The 18,669-nt window shown below is 41.8% G+C and overlaps 1 protein-coding gene across 4 annotated transcripts; it reads left to right on the top strand.

Moving 5' to 3' along the window:
• The first annotated feature begins 16 nt into the window (after window positions 1-16).
• On the top strand, window positions 17-18,151 carry LOC113513886 (sodium-dependent proline transporter-like). 4 transcript variants are annotated; one of them, XM_052901865.1, is made up of 12 exons: window positions 17-569; window positions 681-812; window positions 9,178-9,332; window positions 9,419-9,486; window positions 10,110-10,242; window positions 11,903-12,037; window positions 12,673-12,776; window positions 13,448-13,685; window positions 15,053-15,181; window positions 16,697-16,897; window positions 17,713-17,841; window positions 18,004-18,151. In XM_052901865.1, the coding sequence occupies exons 1-12, from the start codon at window positions 446-448 to the stop codon at window positions 18,139-18,141; spliced, it is 1,686 nt and encodes a 561-aa protein (XP_052757825.1). In that variant the 5' UTR covers window positions 17-445; the 3' UTR covers window positions 18,142-18,151. The 4 variants fall into 4 exon arrangements, with proteins under 4 accessions (XP_052757825.1, XP_052757826.1, XP_052757827.1 ...); XM_052901866.1 differs by lacking the exon at window positions 681-812; XM_052901867.1 differs by lacking the exons at window positions 17-569; window positions 681-812 and adding an exon at window positions 8,311-8,416.
• The last annotated feature ends 518 nt before the right edge of the window (window positions 18,152-18,669 follow it).

Raw genomic sequence — 18,669 nt, 5'->3', positions numbered from 1 at the left:
TAAATTCCACTATTAATTCAGAATGGGATGATGAAATGAGCATCATTTTTCGACTCATATCTTAAAATGTGCAGCTTCCAAATTTGAATCCAGGGAGTATTCTAATTCTAAAAGGATACTAAATTGCTTTGAACTTACCGTATTACCTACTGTCCTTTATGAAGTTAAGGTACATACATCTGATAATATTAGACAATATTTAAAATAATTAGTAAATGTATTATTATGATTAATAAAATAAATGTTAGCCCTTATATATATTTGTAACATACCAGCAGCAACTTCTGACCTGTTCAAAGCCTTCATTCTCTATTACATAACATTCGTATTTCTTTATACCAAGCCTCTATTTTTGATACCCGGATTATAAATCGTATCCTCAATTTAAAGTAATGATAGGGTCAAGACCGATTGTGAAGTTTACAATTGGAGCAGTTGTTTTTGAATGGCGGGAGGTCCACACGAACGGTGGGGCAGTCAGCTCGAATATCTGTTGTCATGTCTCGGCTACGCAGTCGGTATAGGAAATCTTTGGAGATTTCCATATTTGTGTTATAGAAATGGCGGCGGTAAGTCCAATTAAATCCAGACTGATGAGTAAATCAATTTTTTCTTTTATATATTATATTGTATTGATATTACCACGTGCAATGATAATTTTTTATAAAAAACTTTTTCAGGTGCATTTTTAATTCCGTACTTCTTGACCTTGTTTATATGTGGCATTCCATTAGTTTATTTAGAAACCACATTAGGTCAATTTGCTAGTGCAGGATGTATCTCCATTTTCAATATAAATCCATTATTCAAAGGTATGTTAATTACATTATTTTACAAATTTTGTAACTAATCAAAACAACAACTACAATACGAATAGAAGTATACTTTATTTAAATAAACTTATTTACTCATAATTAAAAAAAAAATAGAATAATTTCCGATTCTACTAATTTGGAATTCAGAATATATTTATTTGCTATGTAGAAAAAAGTTCCTAAACAACAGTTACATACCCTCTTCTTCTTCTAAAGTAATTTAAAAAAGTGATTTCAGTTACATAATTACTGTCTCAAAAAGTACATGGAATTTATTTATGTATATGTTATCTACGATTGGTATTTAGAATATCTATCTTCTATAACTTTTCATTTAAACCAAAGCAATAATGTCGAATGGAACAGTCCGTACAAGCAGCGCCCATTCACAAATAGGTATGACACATACGTCAGACAATATAAGATTCTCAAACAGCTATTTGTTCGCGACATTATTTGTATATATGTAATCGTAATTTATAGTTGTTAAGTCCCTAGTTAATCGTTTCTGTATTCTGTTATTTTATATAGATTTTACATAGATTTAAGATAGTGTAAGTTAAATAAAGTATTTCTTTGTGTGTTGTCATTATTACCTACGAATAGAAATAGAAATTGTAACAATAAATAGAATTAAGAAATTGTAAATTGCAATAAATAAACGCTATAGAGTACCGATCTGAAGAGACACGCGTCTCGTTCTTTCTCGCCCCGTCCCGCTCGCGCAGATTCGCTAACGCGAGTTGGAAACGTAATCATGCGAGCGGGCGGGTATAAAGATAGGCCGCCTCTCGTCGAGCGGCATTCGCTTCCGGGCAGCGACGCACTACACTCGAGAAGAAATAGGACAAGAAGAAAAAATACTCTCTTCAGACGGTACCGGAGGCTTCAGAATAGTAATCGCTGTGTTTCACTCCAGCCTGAACCAACGCCCCTACAGTCCACGCTCACCGTACGGCAGTCCACACCGTACATCGTGCTCCTTCTATAAGCCGGATTGCTGGAGGAACACCGTTGGTACATCGAGAAGCCGGATCGCTGGAGGAAGACCATTCTGAAGCCGGATCGCTGAAATGCCGACTACGAGAAACATGAAGTCGTCGCAACAAAAAATCGCCGTCACCGAAGCCACAACGTCCGCCGCCACCACGTCGACTACGGCCGCCGGAACGCTGTCCGTCGCTGCCACGCCGTCCGTTGCTGCCACCACGTCGTCTGCGGCTGTCAGAATGCCTTCTGTCGCTGCCACGTCGTCTACCGCCGCCACCACATCGACTACGAACACGTCCGGCGATACGACGACCACAGGAGCCACGGAGACTACCGAAGCCACAGGAACGACAGAGGAGACAGCAAGGAAGAAGGAACCGAAGCACGGCACGGCACGCACGGTTCGCACCACGGCCTCGCAGAAGAAGAAGGCTCTGGCCAAGGCACGGGAGGAGCTACTTCGAAAGGAGGTGGAATTGGCCGCCGCACGTGTCGCCGCCCTGGAAGCCGAATCAGAGGACGACGAGGAAGTAGAAGACGACGACGCTACCGTCAGAAGAGAACGAACGTCGGATTGGGTTCGTCGAAGCACGCTGGCACTCACAATGGAGCCGCATGTACCAGAGATAGAAGAAGTCACCGGCAAGCGTCAGGGGTTCGTCCCATCGAGACCCGTTGAAGAGGATTCGAGAGCGCCGCCGCCACAGCCGAGCAGCGACGCACTTCACCGGGACCACGCACGCCACGTTGACCCACATGCCGCCATTCCTACGATAGCAGCAGCGATGCAGTCGATGAAGAAAGAAGAACCGGTGCTGAAGGTGGGCATCGATTGTAATGAGTTTGCGATCGCCATGCAGATGGCCGCTCGCAACATACTGCCCTCCACAGCGTCAAGAGTCACCGAGTTGCCAGTCTTCAATGGATCGTCGAGCGAGTGGTTACCATGGAAGATGGCCTATGAAGAGAGCGCAAGTCAACTCACAGAACAAGAGAACCTAGCAAGACTGCGCAGAAGCTTGAAGGGGGCCGCAAAGGACGCGGCACGCTCCCTATTCGTCGGGTCTACGACCGCAGAAGAAGTAATGAAGATGTTAGCCGCGAGGTTCGGCCGCCCTGGAGCACTCGTCACAGCCGAACTGAACAAACTCCGCGCGCTACCACGACTCTCGGACAACGCAAGAGACGTCTGCCTCTTCGCAAGCAAGGTGCAGAACGTCGTCGCCACGATACGAGCGCTGAACAAGAGTCACTACCTCTACAACGAAGAAATAGTGAGAAACGTCACAGAGAAGATGCCGTCGGTACTACGCTTCAAGTACTACGATTTCGCCAACGACCAACCGGAGGGACAACCGGACCTCATAACACTCTCTCAGTTCCTGCAAAGGACCGCCGCACGATGTGGAAACTTCGCCCCCGCCGAGGAGATACCGTCCGAAGACCGGCGGGAGTCCGCTCCTAGGAAGACGGCGAAGACATACACGACGCAGGAGAAACCCGCTACACCACCGTGCCCGATGTGTCGACGAGAGGGACACGCTCCATCGGACTGCAAGACGATGAAGGAAGCGGACACATCGGCGAGATGGGAGCTAGCGAAGACTCATAGGCTGTGTTTCCGTTGCCTCAAAGTGAGAAGATTTCGCCACGCCTGCAAGAGCAAGAGATGTGGAGTAGATGAGTGCACGCAGACTCATCACCCTCTGCTGCACACCACGCGACAACAGCCGGAGAATGAAGTAACAACACACGTCGTCGAGGACAAGTCCGCCGCAGTCACCGCATCGGCAAGGGAAAACGACAAGATCGCGTTCCTGAAGATCCTGCCGATACGAGTCACCGGTCCCACGGGAACGTGCGACACCTACGCGCTACTGGACGACGGGTCGACTTGCACCATCATCGAGACGACGGTGGCGGAGCGAATCGGTGCTACGGGTCCCCCCGCACCATTCTACATGGAAGGTGTGGCCGGGGCACGGATCAACGCAGCTCAATCGACGCGTGTTCACTTCAAGATCCGCGGGCGGAATTCACAAGAATACACAGTGGGGGCACGGACGATGGACAGACTGCAGTTATCACCGCAGTCGGTACCACGCAGCGTCATCAAGGGCTGTCCACATCTGCGGGACATAGAGAGGGAACTGGTCTATGAAGAGGGCAAACCGACGGTACTGTTGGGGCAAGACAACTGGCACCTACTGCTGGCCCACGAAGTCAGAAGAGGATCCGACACGCAGCCGGTCGCATCACTCACCGACCTGGGATGGGTACTGCACGGTACGAGTCGCGGCAGGACAAGACAGCAGGTGCACAGAATCAGCCACATAGTGACGACACATGAAGAGGAACAATCGATGGAAGAAATGATGAAGCAACATTTCGCGCTCGAATCGCTGGGAATCGCACCGAAGAGGTCTTACAATGAAGAGGAACGTCGCGCCCTACGCATTTTAGAGGAGAAAACTCGTCCGTTACCGGCGGGAGGATACGAGACGGGGTTATTATGGAAGAAGGACGACCCTGTGCCGCCGGACAACTACGAATCGGCAATGCGACGTCTCCAACTGGTCGAAAGGAAACTCGACAAGAATGAAGAAATTAAGAAGAGGTATGAACAACAAATGGACACGCTACTCAAGAACGGGTATGCCGAAGTCGCCCCGCCACGGAGTTCCCAACGGGTGTGGTACCTGCCACACTTCGCCGTCATCAACCCGCAGAAACCGGGGAAACTGCGGATCGTGCACGACGCAGCAGCCAAGACGAAGGGCATCAGTTTGAACGACATGCTGCTGCCGGGCCCCGACTTACTTCAATCGCTACCGGGGGTCCTCATGCGGTTCCGGCAACGACGGGTGGCAGTCACGGCGGACATAAAGGACATGTTCATGCGGGTCACCATACGGGAAGAAGATAGGGACATGCAACGGTTCCTGTGGCGAGGAGATCGACGAGAGGGTCCACCTGTGGAATATAGGATGAAGAGTGTCATATTCGGCGCAACATCGTCACCGTGTACAGCGATCTACGTCAAGAACAAGAACGCAGAACAGTACAAGGAAGAGTTCCCGGAGGCAGCAACGGCGGTGGTCATGAACCACTACGTCGACGACTACCTCGCCAGCTTCGACACGGAAGAGCAAGCCGTACGCGTCTCAAGACAGGTCGCACAGATCCACGGTCGAGCCAACTACTATCTCCAACGGTGGGCGTCGAACTCGCATCAAGTGCGCGCCGCGTTCTCCGACACCGGCGGGGACAGCGTGGTACAACTCGACGCGGAGAAGATACTGGGGATGGTATGGCGACCTTCTGAAGACACCTTAGGCTTCAACTTCAACGGACACAAGCTTCCGCCACAGATAGCCAGCGGGGAACAGACGCCGACGAAGAGGGAAGCGCTACGAGCGATCATGTCACTGTTCGATCCACTGGGCCTCGCCACTCCCATCACCATACAGGCGAAGAAGATATTGCAGGAGACGTGGCGTACCGGTATCGACTGGGACACCGAGCTGCAACCACGGGAAGCGGACGCCTGGCGGAGCTGGATGGACCACGTGCGACGGCTGTCCGCGCTGGAGGTGCCGCGGTGCTACCCGGAGGTAGCCACGGCCGATACAGCGGAGCTGCATACATTCGTCGACGCCAGCTCGGACGCGTACGCCTGTGCCGTGTACTGGCGGGCCGTAAGCGCGACCGGCGAGGTCCACGTGTCGCTGATCGCGGCAAAGGGACGAGTGGCCCCACTCAGCAAGGTGACCACGATACCGCGACTGGAGCTGCAAGCGGCCGTCCTCGGGTGTCGCCTATCGCGCACGGCAGTCGAAGAACACGACCTGAAGCCCGCTCGCCGAGTATACTGGTCGGACTCACGCACCGTGCTCGCATGGCTACGCACCGGTCCTCGCGCATACAAGCCGTTCGTCGCGCATAGAGTCGCCGAGATCGTCGAAGAAACGAAGACGAACGAGTGGAGATGGATACCGACGCGGCACAACGTAGCAGACGACGCCACACGCGACCCACCGACGGACTTCGGCTCGCAGCATAGATGGTTCCGTGGGCCGGACTTCCTGTACCTCCCCGAAGAGCAGTGGCCGCGTGAAGATAGTACGAGCGACGATAGTCAAGCGGAAACGGGAGAAGAACGCGTACACAAGCTACAGAACGCGACGCAGTTGTCTATAGCATTACCCGATCCGTCACGTTTTTCTAATTGGTTGAAACTTGTTCGCAGTTCAGCACGGGTGTTGCAGTTCATCGACCTCCTGCGACCGACCAGTCAACGCTGCACCGCCATCCGAAAGAGAAACAAGAAGAAAGAGAGCGCCGACCCCACTTGGACCCGCACGAAGAAAGTCGATAGAGAGAAGACGAAGATGAAAATCAAGAACAGCAATAGTCCATCTGTGTGTTTCATCCCCATAGACACACACTACCTCGATCGCGCGCGACGGCTATGGATTCGCGCGATACAACAAGAGGCGTTCGGCGACGAAATCGCAGCATTGAAACATGGGAAACAGCTGCCGTCATCCAGTCGACTCATACAGCTGTCAGTCGTCATAGACAACGACGACATTCTGCGACTTCGATCGAGAATAGCAGCCGCCGCCGATCTGTCAGCCGAGCAACGAGAGCCCCCATCGTCGACGGAAACCACGCCTGGGTGCGCCTATACATCGCATGGGTGCATCGGAAACTTCACCACGGCGGCTTCGAGATCACCACGAACGAGGTGCGACAACACTTGTGGGTGTTGCGCCTACGACACGCCGTCCGCAGTGAACTGAAGAGGTGTCAGCTGTGCCGCCTACGAAGAGCAAGACCGGCGCAGCCATCAACGGGCAACCATCCACATAGCAGGTTGGCGCATCATCAACGACCGTTCACGTTCACCGGCCTAGACTACTTCGGGCCTATGACCGTGACAGTGGGCCGCACTCACCAGAAACGATACGGAGTGCTCTTCACCTGCCTAACGACGCGCGCAGTCCACCTAGAAATCGCCGGCAGCCTCAGCACGGACTCCGCCATAATGGCCCTGCGGCGCTTCATAAGCCGCAGAGGGTGTCCCACTGAACTATGGTCCGACCAAGGCACCAACCTCAAAGGTGCTGACGTCGAACTGAAGAAAGCAGCCGAGGAAGCCATCCAAGAAGAGTCATCAGTCCATTTCATCCGGTGGCGCTACATTCCCCCGAGCGCACCCTTCATGGGAGGTGCGTGGGAACGGCTGGTGCGTAGTGTAAAGACCGCACTAGCCGCTACGTTGAACGAGCGGGCCCCCAAGGAAGAGGTCCTCCACACTCTACTGGTCGAGGTCGAGCACACCCTCAATAGTCGACCGCTAACCCACGTGTCAACATCGGCAGACGACGACAGCGCCCTAACCCCCAATCACTTCGTATTGGGCGGTCCATCGCGCGTCCCACTGCCAGGCAGCTTCACAGAGAGCGACGCGGCGGGACACAAGGAGTGGCGTGCCAGCCAGAGGCTAGCTGATTGCTTCTGGAACCGGTGGGTGAAGGAGTACCTACCCGAGTTGCAACACCGGCGGGAGCCCCGAGCTACACACGGAGCCATCAAAATGGACGACCTGGTCCTGATAGCTGATGGGACCTTGCCTCGCAACACGTGGCCGCGAGGCGTGGTGGTGGCGACCTACCCTGGACCAGACGGCGAGATCCGAGCAGTCGACGTGCGGACGAACAAGGGCATCCTACGGCGACCCACTAAGAAGCTGATCATACTGCCCACATCGACATCGAGCGACGCGAACACGAGTTAACTCCAGCTACGAGAGCTGCGGCGGGAGATTATGTTCGCGACATTATTTGTATATATGTAATCGTAATTTATAGTTGTTAAGTCCCTAGTTAATCGTTTCTGTATTCTGTTATTTTATATAGATTTTACATAGATTTAAGATAGTGTAAGTTAAATAAAGTATTTCTTTGTGTGTTGTCATTATTACCTACGAATAGAAATAGAAATTGTAACAATAAATAGAATTAAGAAATTGTAAATTGCAATAAATAAACGCTATAGAGTACCGATCTGAAGAGACACGCGTCTCGTTCTTTCTCGCCCCGTCCCGCTCGCGCAGATTCGCTAACGCGAGTTGGAAACGTTATCATGCGAGCGGGCGGGTATAAAGATAGGCCGCCTCTCGTCGAGCGGCATTCGCTTCCGGGCAGCGACGCACTACACTCGAGAAGAAATAGGACAAGAAGAAAAAATACTCTCTTCAGACGGTACCGGAGACTTCAGAATAGTAATCGCTGTGTTTCACTCCAGCCTGAACCAACGCCCCTACAGTCCACGCTCACCGTACGGCAGTCCACACCGTACACTATTACTTGCCAATTTGATTCCATTTGTGAAAATTCTCACCGAGTTGCGATTATATTAGCTAGTCTACAGACAAACTACATAGTTTTAGAAATTGTTTTCCTCTACTCGTATACGTCAGTATATCCAGCCAAAATGTATCCACATTGATACCGGCAAATAACCTGCCTCACTATACATAGACATTATAATGTGTTACACTTTAATTTTTAAGTGACTTCTAAAAGAGCTCTTTCGGATCTATTGTACGTAATTACGTCATCAATTCTAAACGGATTTTCAAAATTATTTAAGGTTAACTTTTATATTGATCCCATATTTGTGACGTTTAAAGCTACTATTTATTCTTTGCGAATAAAAACTGTTTGTTACAAAATATAATCTACTTGTAAATATATTTAAGATTTCTGTTCTAAATTCAAATACTTTTAGTCTAATGTCTCCATACAAGATCTCGTCATTCAACAATTTATGTTTGTCCAAGTTTAAAGTTGTTTATTGTGAATCAAAATATACTTGTATGGGATACTTACCTACCTCAAAAAAAATATTTTGCATTATAAGAGCTTTGATAAAAACGTCATAGCATGATTGGGATACCGGGAAAAATAGGAACCTTCAACCATCCTAAATAGTAGCTATATTAAATTTCATGACGTTCGGTTGAGCCATTAAAGTGATCAAAAGAAACAAAAAAGAGGCAACAGCTAGGTTTGGATAATATATAGCAATATATGTTTTAGTTACAATATTTATATACAGATCCAACAACGAATATGTCTGTTATCCAAGATTTAATGTCGAAATGAAGAACACAATACAAATTAATATAGATATCTAACTAGTAAGGGCGACATCGGAGTGGATAATAACCTTTTTTCCTCCATCAAGATATTGGCGCAGTTCTAACATTACCCATGTTTAGAAAACACTTTCCCATTTACAGTATTATTAACGTATAACGAAACAAACATCATATATATCTGGTATTACGTTTTATTTTCAGGGGCAGGTTATGCTGTTATTATTCTAAATGTAATAGCAATAACCTATTTTGCTGCTATTATGTCGTATCCTGTTCTGTACATATATCATTCATTTAGCTCACCGCTACCGTGGCAAACATGTGACAATTCATGGAATACGGACAAATGTACCGAGGTACATTTATTTTTTTATTATAGATACCAAATGAAATATTTAAACTTCTCGATAAATCATAAAGTAAATTCAATATTTACTTGCAGATATCTGGTAATTCGAGTTTTTTTACTTCGAATGGAACAATTACGACACCAGAAGATGAATTCTTTCAGTGAGTTGATGTTATATTGTTTACATTTTATTTTAACTTCTAATTTTGCATTCAATATTGCATTATACATTTTTTAATTTTATCCAGTATATGACATTTGCGAATGTCGTTGAAAATGTGAATAATTAAATAATTGGCCGGACCATAAAACTGCCTACGAATGTCCCATAGTACAGATAATATAATACAATACTAGTACCCATAGTAAGTTATAGTATACACTCATGAAAAATGGATTAATCGATTGAATGTTTCGATTTGTTTCTAATTTCATTTAGAGAGTATTTCTGTCACAATTTAATCAATATTTTAAATTCTATTGGTACAAACTGTATTTATTTTTTTAATGGTTGAAAACGGAATGTTAACCCCGCTTACACTACTGACAAACACGAGCGGGTACTAGTAAGAGATGAAAGGTGAAGATAAAAACAAGTCAGTTAGCCCATTGTAACGCATTCGAAGAATTAATTACAATAGTTTCCAAAGTTTCCAGAATCACGTGACGGTTGACCTGATAGGGCATATTGCTAGCCCTGGGAATATTAGACCCCATTACTAACAATCCCTATCCCCCGACTATATATATTAGGTACATTATATATTTTAATATTTTTTTCCAGTATACGACTATTGCAAATGTCTTCCGATATTAATCACATCGGTGGTATAGTGTGGCCAGTATTTTGGTGCAATGTTCTCTGTTGGCTGATCGTTTACCTCTGCATCTGTAACGGAGTCAAGAGCGTCGGGAAGGTATTTGGTCTACGTCTCCTATTGCCGGTTCTTTGGCGCGCAGCCACTGCGTCAATCGCTTTAAAAATATACATTTCTTCAGACTGCCGAAAAACAACAATATATTTATTTGTTTGTAACGAAGTAATAATAACTAATAAATACCACTGGTCATATAAAACAGCGCCATCTAGTTCAAATCTGAGTAAAGCTTACTCTTCTGTGTATTTTTTTATGGATGAAAGTGGTATGGTAACCCGGCTTGCGCTAACGGGATACGCTGGCGGAGCACCAGTGAAGGGTGATAGATGAGAATGAAAACAGGCCAGTTAGCCGATCATGATGAATTCATCAGAAATTAACCATGATAGTTTCCAGGGAGAACCGCGAGGAGGTCGACCTGGTTGGGTATATTGCTAGCAATGGGATTCTCAGTCTCCATTACTAACAATCCCTTTCCCCCGCTCTATGTGTATTGAACAACTGATAAACATTCTTGTACGTACTTGTAAGTACATGTTATACATAGAAAGACTCGAATCCATACAGACATACTAATGAACAGAAATGTTTGTATTATGCGAGGATCAAACCCGCAGCTACTGTGTTTTTTTTTAATGGATGATAATGGAATGGTAACCCCACCCGCGCTATCGATATACACCGGCGGGGCACCAGTGAAGGATGATAGATGAGGATGAAGTGGGTCAGTTAGCCCATCGTGATGAGTTGAACAAGACAACCACTACACCACTAAGATCGTCAGTAACAACAAATTATATAGTACAGTAATAATAAACTTAGTACTGAGTTATAGCATTGTCTATTAATTAAAATCTGTAGAAAGTAAAGATATCCTTGCTTTTCTTTATTACTATATCAGTCATTAGCCCTTAAAAGCCTGATTTTTTAAATCAAATAAAAAAAAATATAAAAGTGTATCTTTTAATGTGTTTACTAATGGGGAAAAATAGTAAAAAATCAAAAAAATATTTTTATATATTTATTTTGAAAAAAACATTTGTTAACATGGAAAAAGCCAAATATTAAAATAAAATCGATTGTAGGTGCCCAATGCGATTTATAACCCCGGTGTCAAATTTGAAACTTCAGTTAACCCTTAAATACCTGATATTTAAGGGTTAACTGTCCACTGCTGAACATAGGCCTATTGGGAGAGTTTTCCGGTAGTTACTACGCTTAGCAGGCGGGTTGGGAACCGCAGTTAGGCTTTGGTGATGTTTTAAGAGGGACGCTACTGCCCATCCCTAGACCATTAAGATCTATTAATCGCCTCTTACAACACCCACGGGAAAGGAAGGGGTATCTTATTCTATGTCTAGATCACATGGTAGTCATATATCCCACACACACTTTCCTAAAAAATTACTTACAAATATTATAATAAATATCATCATCATCTCAGCCATTATCTGTTCACTACTAACCTATTCCACAAACTGACAGAAAGGAATGGTCCTGAACTACCTGCATCCTCTGACCCACTGCAATGCAATTGCATCATCCTACACTGCGATTACATGATTGACACCCCCTACCGGGTTGCTACTCAAGACCCTTTCTTCCCTATCGGGTGTCGGTTCTTGGATTTGTGTGATCGGCCCATTGCCACTTCAGCTTGCTTATAATTATTATAATATAATCTATTTCTTATCGACAGATAGTGTACTTCACAGTTTTCTTTCCGTATGTGGTTTTATGTGCACTGCTTATACGTGGAGTGACATTACCGGGCGCATGGAAAGGCATATTGTTTTATATTTTACCAGACTGGCAGCAGCTAAAGAATCCAAAGGTAAAACTTTACTAATTCGACTAATATTATAAATGAAAGTTTATAAAAATTATTTGGATTAAATGTTTATTATGTTTGTTACTCAATCACACTTAAGCAGCCGAATGAATAACTGATGTTATTCATTCAGTACTGAAGTACTAACTGATGCACGCGGATAAAACCACAAGAAAAACAATAAATATTATAAATAGAATTTTTATTATAATAAAATAAACTTTTTTATATATAATACTTATTTAAATAAGTAAAATATATGTTATAAAATGTAGTAACAGACAATTCTCATCTTTAGACATAAACAGCACGATACTTAATCACCACAGTACTGTAACAGTTATGGTGCCCCAACCAAGTAATATATAGCAATATCTGTATATACCGTCCCAATAGCGAATACGTTAAAAATCTGTTATCCAAAAAGTGTTATTGGAAACAGACTTTTAACATATTTGAAAATAAATATCCGACCGATATGGGCAATATTGAAATGAGTAAGGACCTTTTTTCGCCACAAATGTGTAAAGAAACCCAATATATAGACATCGGATCGGTATCCATAGTACCCATACTTCTACTGCGTTTTCATTCCTATAAAATTACAATGTATGTAAAAAAGACTTTAATATTTTCAGGTTTGGGCAGATGCGGCAACTCAGATATTTTACTCCCTTGGGCCTGGTTGGGGTGGCCTCGTCAGCATGGCTAGTTTTAACCAATTCAATTATAACAACATAAGGTTTGATTCTTCCTATTGTGTCCTATAACTTTTTCCTTTTTAATTTACGTAACTGATAATTAAAATTGTCTAACAAAAAAAAAACTATTTCAGTTGTAGCAAAATCAGTTAGATTTAACAGTTTTAAACTAAACTAATGAACCGATTTTGATAAAATTTATATGGGACCAGTCTGGCCTTGTCGGTCTCGGCATAGAATGGGCTACCCCTTCTTTTCCCGTAGGTGTCGTAATAAGTGACTAAGGGAGAGCAAAGTATGGACAGCAGCGTCCCCCTTAAAACATCACTAAAAGCCTAACTGTGGTTGCCAACCCGCTTGCCAAGGCTGGCAAATACTGGCAACACGCCCCTTCTGAGGAGGATGGACGGCAGCGTCGCTCTTATAACATTAATTAAAGCCTAACTTTGGTTGCCAACCCGCCTGCCAAGCCTGGCAACTACTGGCATAGCCTTCTGAGGAAGACTTATGTTCAGCAGTGGACAGTTAAGGGCTGATATGATGATAATGATATGCCACCAAAGTGTAAGAATATCCTTTCAAATAAAAAAATCCAAATCGGATTATAACATGACATAGTTATGAAGAATATTATAAACATAAAAACAAAACAACCTAATTGAGAACCTCCTTTTTTGAAGTCGGTTTAAAAGTGGCTATATTTTTTTTATAGATCATCAGTGATTATACCGCTGGTAAACAGCGGTACAAGTATATGGGCAGGATTTGTGGTGTTCTCGGTACTTGGTTTTGCTGCTGAACGGGCTGGCGTACCGGTCGGACAGGTAGCCACTGCGGGACCCGGTCTAGCTTTTGTGACGTACCCAGCAGCTGTCACGATGATGCCCGCTCCCAACTTCTGGGCTGTAACATTCTTCGTTATGTTGTTCTTCCTCGGGATAGACTCAATGGTAAAATATTATCAACATTATTAAATTCATATCATTTCCCAAAGTGGATGATAACACCCCCTTGTGGGCGCTGCAGGCCTAAAGGGGGGTGGTAAGAGACCCAAACCAAAAAATGGGGGCGTTGTGTAAAGGCTTGGGGGGTGATTTGTTGATCTTGAAGTAATAGTGGTTTTTAAGTAAGTGAAAAAATGGGGGCGCTAAAAAATAATTTATTCTCAAAGTAAGCAGTAGACAAAATAAGTTTGGGAACCTCTGATCTAGACAAAGTAGGTGTCACTCTGAAAACTTAACCCAAAACACCCCAACTTTATAGTTATATGGGTGAATTTGTTTCATAGAGTTTACGTAGACATAACATGTCAGTGTGTGACTAAATAAGGATATTGAGCGAAAAGGGATTGTTAATAAATGGGTATAACAACCGTATTGCTAACAATATGACCCTATCAGGTCGACCTTCGTGCGATTCTCCCTGAAAATCATCACGGTTATTTCATGTGTAATTTGGCTAACTGACCTGTTTTCTTTCTCACCTATCATCTATCTCTGGTGCGCCACCAGCGTATACCGATAGAGCAAGCGGAGTTACCATTCTATTCTCACACTTAAATATTACGTTGTTTAAAATGAAATAAGGGGAGACCTAGGCAGAATGGGATACGTAAGAGAAAATTCATCATATAAAGAAAAATTAACAGTTTAATAACATATCTTTTCCACATACATTAACTTTTATAATTTAACTTTATATAATCAAAAGGTTCATCACATAATTCAAGTTAAATCACTTAATTTTTTGGTAATTAGGAGCAATAGAAAATAAGTCAAATTTCTTGTTTTGCTCCGTAGCCGAAGCCGTAGCCGTAGTTGATTTCCCGTTCTGCCTCGAACCTAGTTTTGCTCCGGTCTCCCCTATATATCAAACGCACAACATAACAATGGGTTGACCGTTTTTTTTTTAACTTTTTAATAACTGTATGTATATATTATATGGAAGACTTTGTACAAAAGTCGATTGCTTGGGCACCTCTGTCCCATTCATGTTTCAACCGTGAAGCAGCTATGTTTGCGTGGCTGTGTTTCTGTTTGAAGGGTGGGATATGGCGTGAATTTACTGGGTACAGAGGAATAACATCTGAGTCCTCAGGAATAGCAACGCATGGGGGGTATCATGGCCGAAACAATATATTCCGTTATGTCCATGGTACTACTCATGTCTATAGGCGACGGTTACCACTTTCCATCAGGTGGGCCGTCAGCTTCATTGCCATTCTAAGTTGTATAAAAAAAAATTACTTAAAACAATATACCTCTATTATATATTATATTAAAGATATTACACAAAACTCTATTATTTTATTTTTCAGTTTGTTACTATAGAAGCAGTAATTGCCGGTATTTTGGACGAGTTTCCAAGTTTACGTACTCGGAAAAAGCTTATCACACTACTTACTTGCTTAGTACTTTTCAGTATTTCAATTATCTGCAATACAGAGGTATGTATTTCAATGCGTTGCCACTATAATCTTAGCTTCCCTAGAATTTCCCCTTTTTGACTTTTTAACCCTTGAATTTTGATTAATATCTTTAAATTTTTTTACAATATGGAAAGTTGTGGAACTACTGGTAGTAACAGCGATAGATCAGTCTTCGAATGATGGCACTCACACACGTACTAATGGTAGCAGAATTAAACAAAATAATTGTAATCAAATAACCACAGAAAATGTCTTTCAGACTTTCAAGTTTCCCTCCTCAAATAAACCAACTGGAAACTAAGGGATTATAGTTAGTCTATAATATTTTATAATACCGTAAAAAACACCCTCCATACATAGTGACACGTCGAGGCACCATTTTTACGATCCAAATCGTATGGTGGATTGTTGAACTAGTATACAATTGTATCGTAGAATTCTGTGAAATAGACAATAAATTACTGTCGATAAGCATAGTTCTGGTAGAATTGCAACTATCAAATTGTGAATGTGGCGTGACCGAAGGCACTTCAACACGTCGTGCATCAGTCCAATAACATTGATGTCGCGATTGAAAATCCAATCTCTTCATAAAATATTTATTATTTTAATAAGTTTCCTACACATATTTTTATTGAAATAATTATACAATAGAATATTCTTTATTGTCCCTTGTACGAAATGGTTCAATCTTGAAACTAAATAAGGAAAAAATAAGATAAATTACCTAATACATCATTTAACTTATAAAAAAAAATCAGAGCGATATGGTTTACAGCTCGTCATGACGTCGTAATCTGAGGTACTGATGCTGGTTCGCAACTGAACTCTTGTTTAAAATAAAAATAATCATTTTAAGTTTCCAAGTGTAAATAATTATAGTAAAACAGTAATGTTACTATATCTTATTTCTCTAATATATTTTGTATTTTTTATATACTATAATAGTAGCGAACAAACATACGGCTCGTCTGATCATAAACGGGGTTACGGTAGTCTATGGACATTATAATTATTATAAAAACCAAGGTGTCTAATATGAATACGGGCACTATAACTGTTAAAAGATAACTGACTAGATAAAGTAACGGACTAAAAAACGGACTTGATTTTACATGAAATCTCATAACTCTTTGCAGTACAAGAACTGCGCTGCGAGACTTGACATTTTTTTACATTTTAAGTTTTTGATATCTTTATCCATTTATACACCACCTCTATCTTGTAAAGATTGAAAAAATATGTTTTATATTATTAAAGGAATAATATAAAACCATTTTTTATACTATATACCAACATTTTTCAAGTTGGTACTGTAACTGATAGAACTGCCAATATTTTTGCCCCTTGTTTGCTTCTTACTACAATCCATATACATAAATAATAACATATCGTACTTTACATAGTGTTACCTATCCCATTTTAAAAGTACCCCATCGAGTACCTATTTACTCTACAAAAAAGTATACTATAATATACTGTTATAACAGAATTGTATGCAATTTATTATTTCTTAATTTAACACTGTCTCAGGGTGGACTTCACGTCATAGGTCTGTTGGACACTCATGTGGCTATCGCCTGTGTGCCTCTAGTATGTTTATTGGAGCTCATTGCCGCTGTATATACATATGGACCTCAGAAATTATCTAGAGATGTCCTGTTCATGACCGGGAAGCCACTACATCGCCTTTGGATTTTTATGTGGAAGTATACTGTACCAATCATACTGCTGGTAAGAAGGAGAATTGACAATGGTTTCAACAATAATTACTAAAACTGCGAAAGTTTCCGTAGCACTTATTAGCTATAACCTATCTAAACTAATAAAAAGATAACATTTAATTTTTTTGTATGTTTGTTTGTAATAGATAAATCTACTGATTTTAAAAATTACTTTACCTATAGCAAGCTACATAGGCTGTAATTTATAATTTAAAAAAATACTATTGCATCCGAGGCAGGCAGCTAATTTATTATTAATTAAAAGTTGCTAAAGAAATATTTATTCAATAAAAAAAATAATTTATTCAATAAAATTTATTAAAAAAATAATAATTTATAAAAAAAATCCAAATAATATATATATAAATAATATATATATATATATATATATATATATATATATATATATATATATATATATATATAAAGAAATATTTCCAGACTAAAAAAATAAATAAATTCACTCACTTCCTTTATGAAGTAATCAGAAACATTTGTCGACTGTTACATTTGCGATGAACGTTAACATGGCGGGTAGCGACTATACCGACACATTCTAAATATTACTTTTATATTTTTTTTTTATATATTTTTTTATAGTTTTTACCTTCTTTAGGTATATCAGCCGTATCGTAGGGTACGATATATATTTCTTATCTAAGATTTTATCTACTTTTCCTGCTTACGGAAAAAGAGAAATTAATGGACATTAATAATTTATAGAGATGTTCAAAAATGTCTGATTTAGGAATAAATAATATTGGTTGAATAAGCCTAATATTTATATACATAAATATTAATTACATATTATGCATAATATTACAGATAATAATGATATACTCATTAAGAGAGGTCACCAGTCTAGGTGGATGGTTGGTTGCGTTATCATCAGTAATTCTAATACCCATACACGCAACTAAAGTACTTTACAAAGTAAAAGGAAACCTGTCACAGGTAAGTTTTATTAAAGATTTCGAGTCTCAGATATCAATACTACCTTTTTTTTAACTACTGGAAATAATATATATAAATATACTTACGATATGGGTTTCAGCTACTTAATGTTTCATTTTATATATTTAAAGTTAATTTATATGTATTAAAAATCTTTTATAGCGTCTACGAAAGAGTTGTCGTCCATCCAGCGACTGGGGCCCGATCGAACCAGACATACGACAGAAATGGATCGCTCACAAACAGAATAATCATACACTGCCTGCCGTGCAACTCGATAATGTGTCAAATTTTAAATAAATTTAACTATTATTAAAATATTAATTAAAATTACTTTCATTTCTTCTACCCCATAGAAAGTCACGTTCTTAAATACATACGTGGGACAATCAGAAAGTTTTGCGACACTAAAAAAAATGTTCTATAGGTAAATATATTTTTATTAAATCTTTTCAAAGTACTCTCCACCAGCCTCTATACAAAGTTTCATGTGTCTGAACCAGTTTTCGAAACACTATTTCCAGTCCGCCACAGGCACCTCGTTTACAGCCTGCTCGAACGCTGAGAGCGCATCATCCGGCGACGAAAATTGTATCCCTTTGAGCTGATTTTTCATCTTTGGAAATAAGAAGTAGTCACACGGTGCTATGTCAGGGCTGGAGGGTGACCCAGAAGTTTGACCGGTGTGCTGTCTAGGAAGTCCCTCGTTTTGATTGCGATATGAGCGGGCGCAATATCGTGGTGGAGCAGTAGCCAGCGGAGCCCTGTGCCTGCCAAGCATTTGGTAGTATTCGGCATTAATGCTCCTTTGTTTTCGTAAAGGAATTA

The sequence above is a fragment of the Galleria mellonella genome, unplaced genomic scaffold (genome assembly GCF_026898425.1).
Source record: "Galleria mellonella isolate WM207_F2 unplaced genomic scaffold, CSIRO_AGI_GalMel_v1 utg83, whole genome shotgun sequence".
Taxonomy (NCBI): domain Eukaryota; kingdom Metazoa; phylum Arthropoda; class Insecta; order Lepidoptera; family Pyralidae; genus Galleria; species Galleria mellonella.
Note: the sequence above shows the minus strand (reverse complement) of the source record. Positions and strands in the feature narration are given on the sequence as shown.

What these genes read in the sequence shown, in the direction of transcription:
- LOC113513886 (XM_052901865.1), top strand. Translation starts at nt 446, where the DNA reads ATGGCGGGAGGTCCACACGAACGGTGGGGCAGTCAGCTCGAATATCTG. An exon ending in ATACGGACAAATGTACCGAG is followed by an intron (nt 9,333 to 9,418) that starts GTACATTTATTT and finishes ATTTACTTGCAG; the next exon opens with ATATCTGGTAATTCGAGTTT. An exon ending in CCAGAAGATGAATTCTTTCA is followed by an intron (nt 9,487 to 10,109) that starts GTGAGTTGATGT and finishes ATTTTTTTCCAG; the next exon opens with TATACGACTATTGCAAATGT.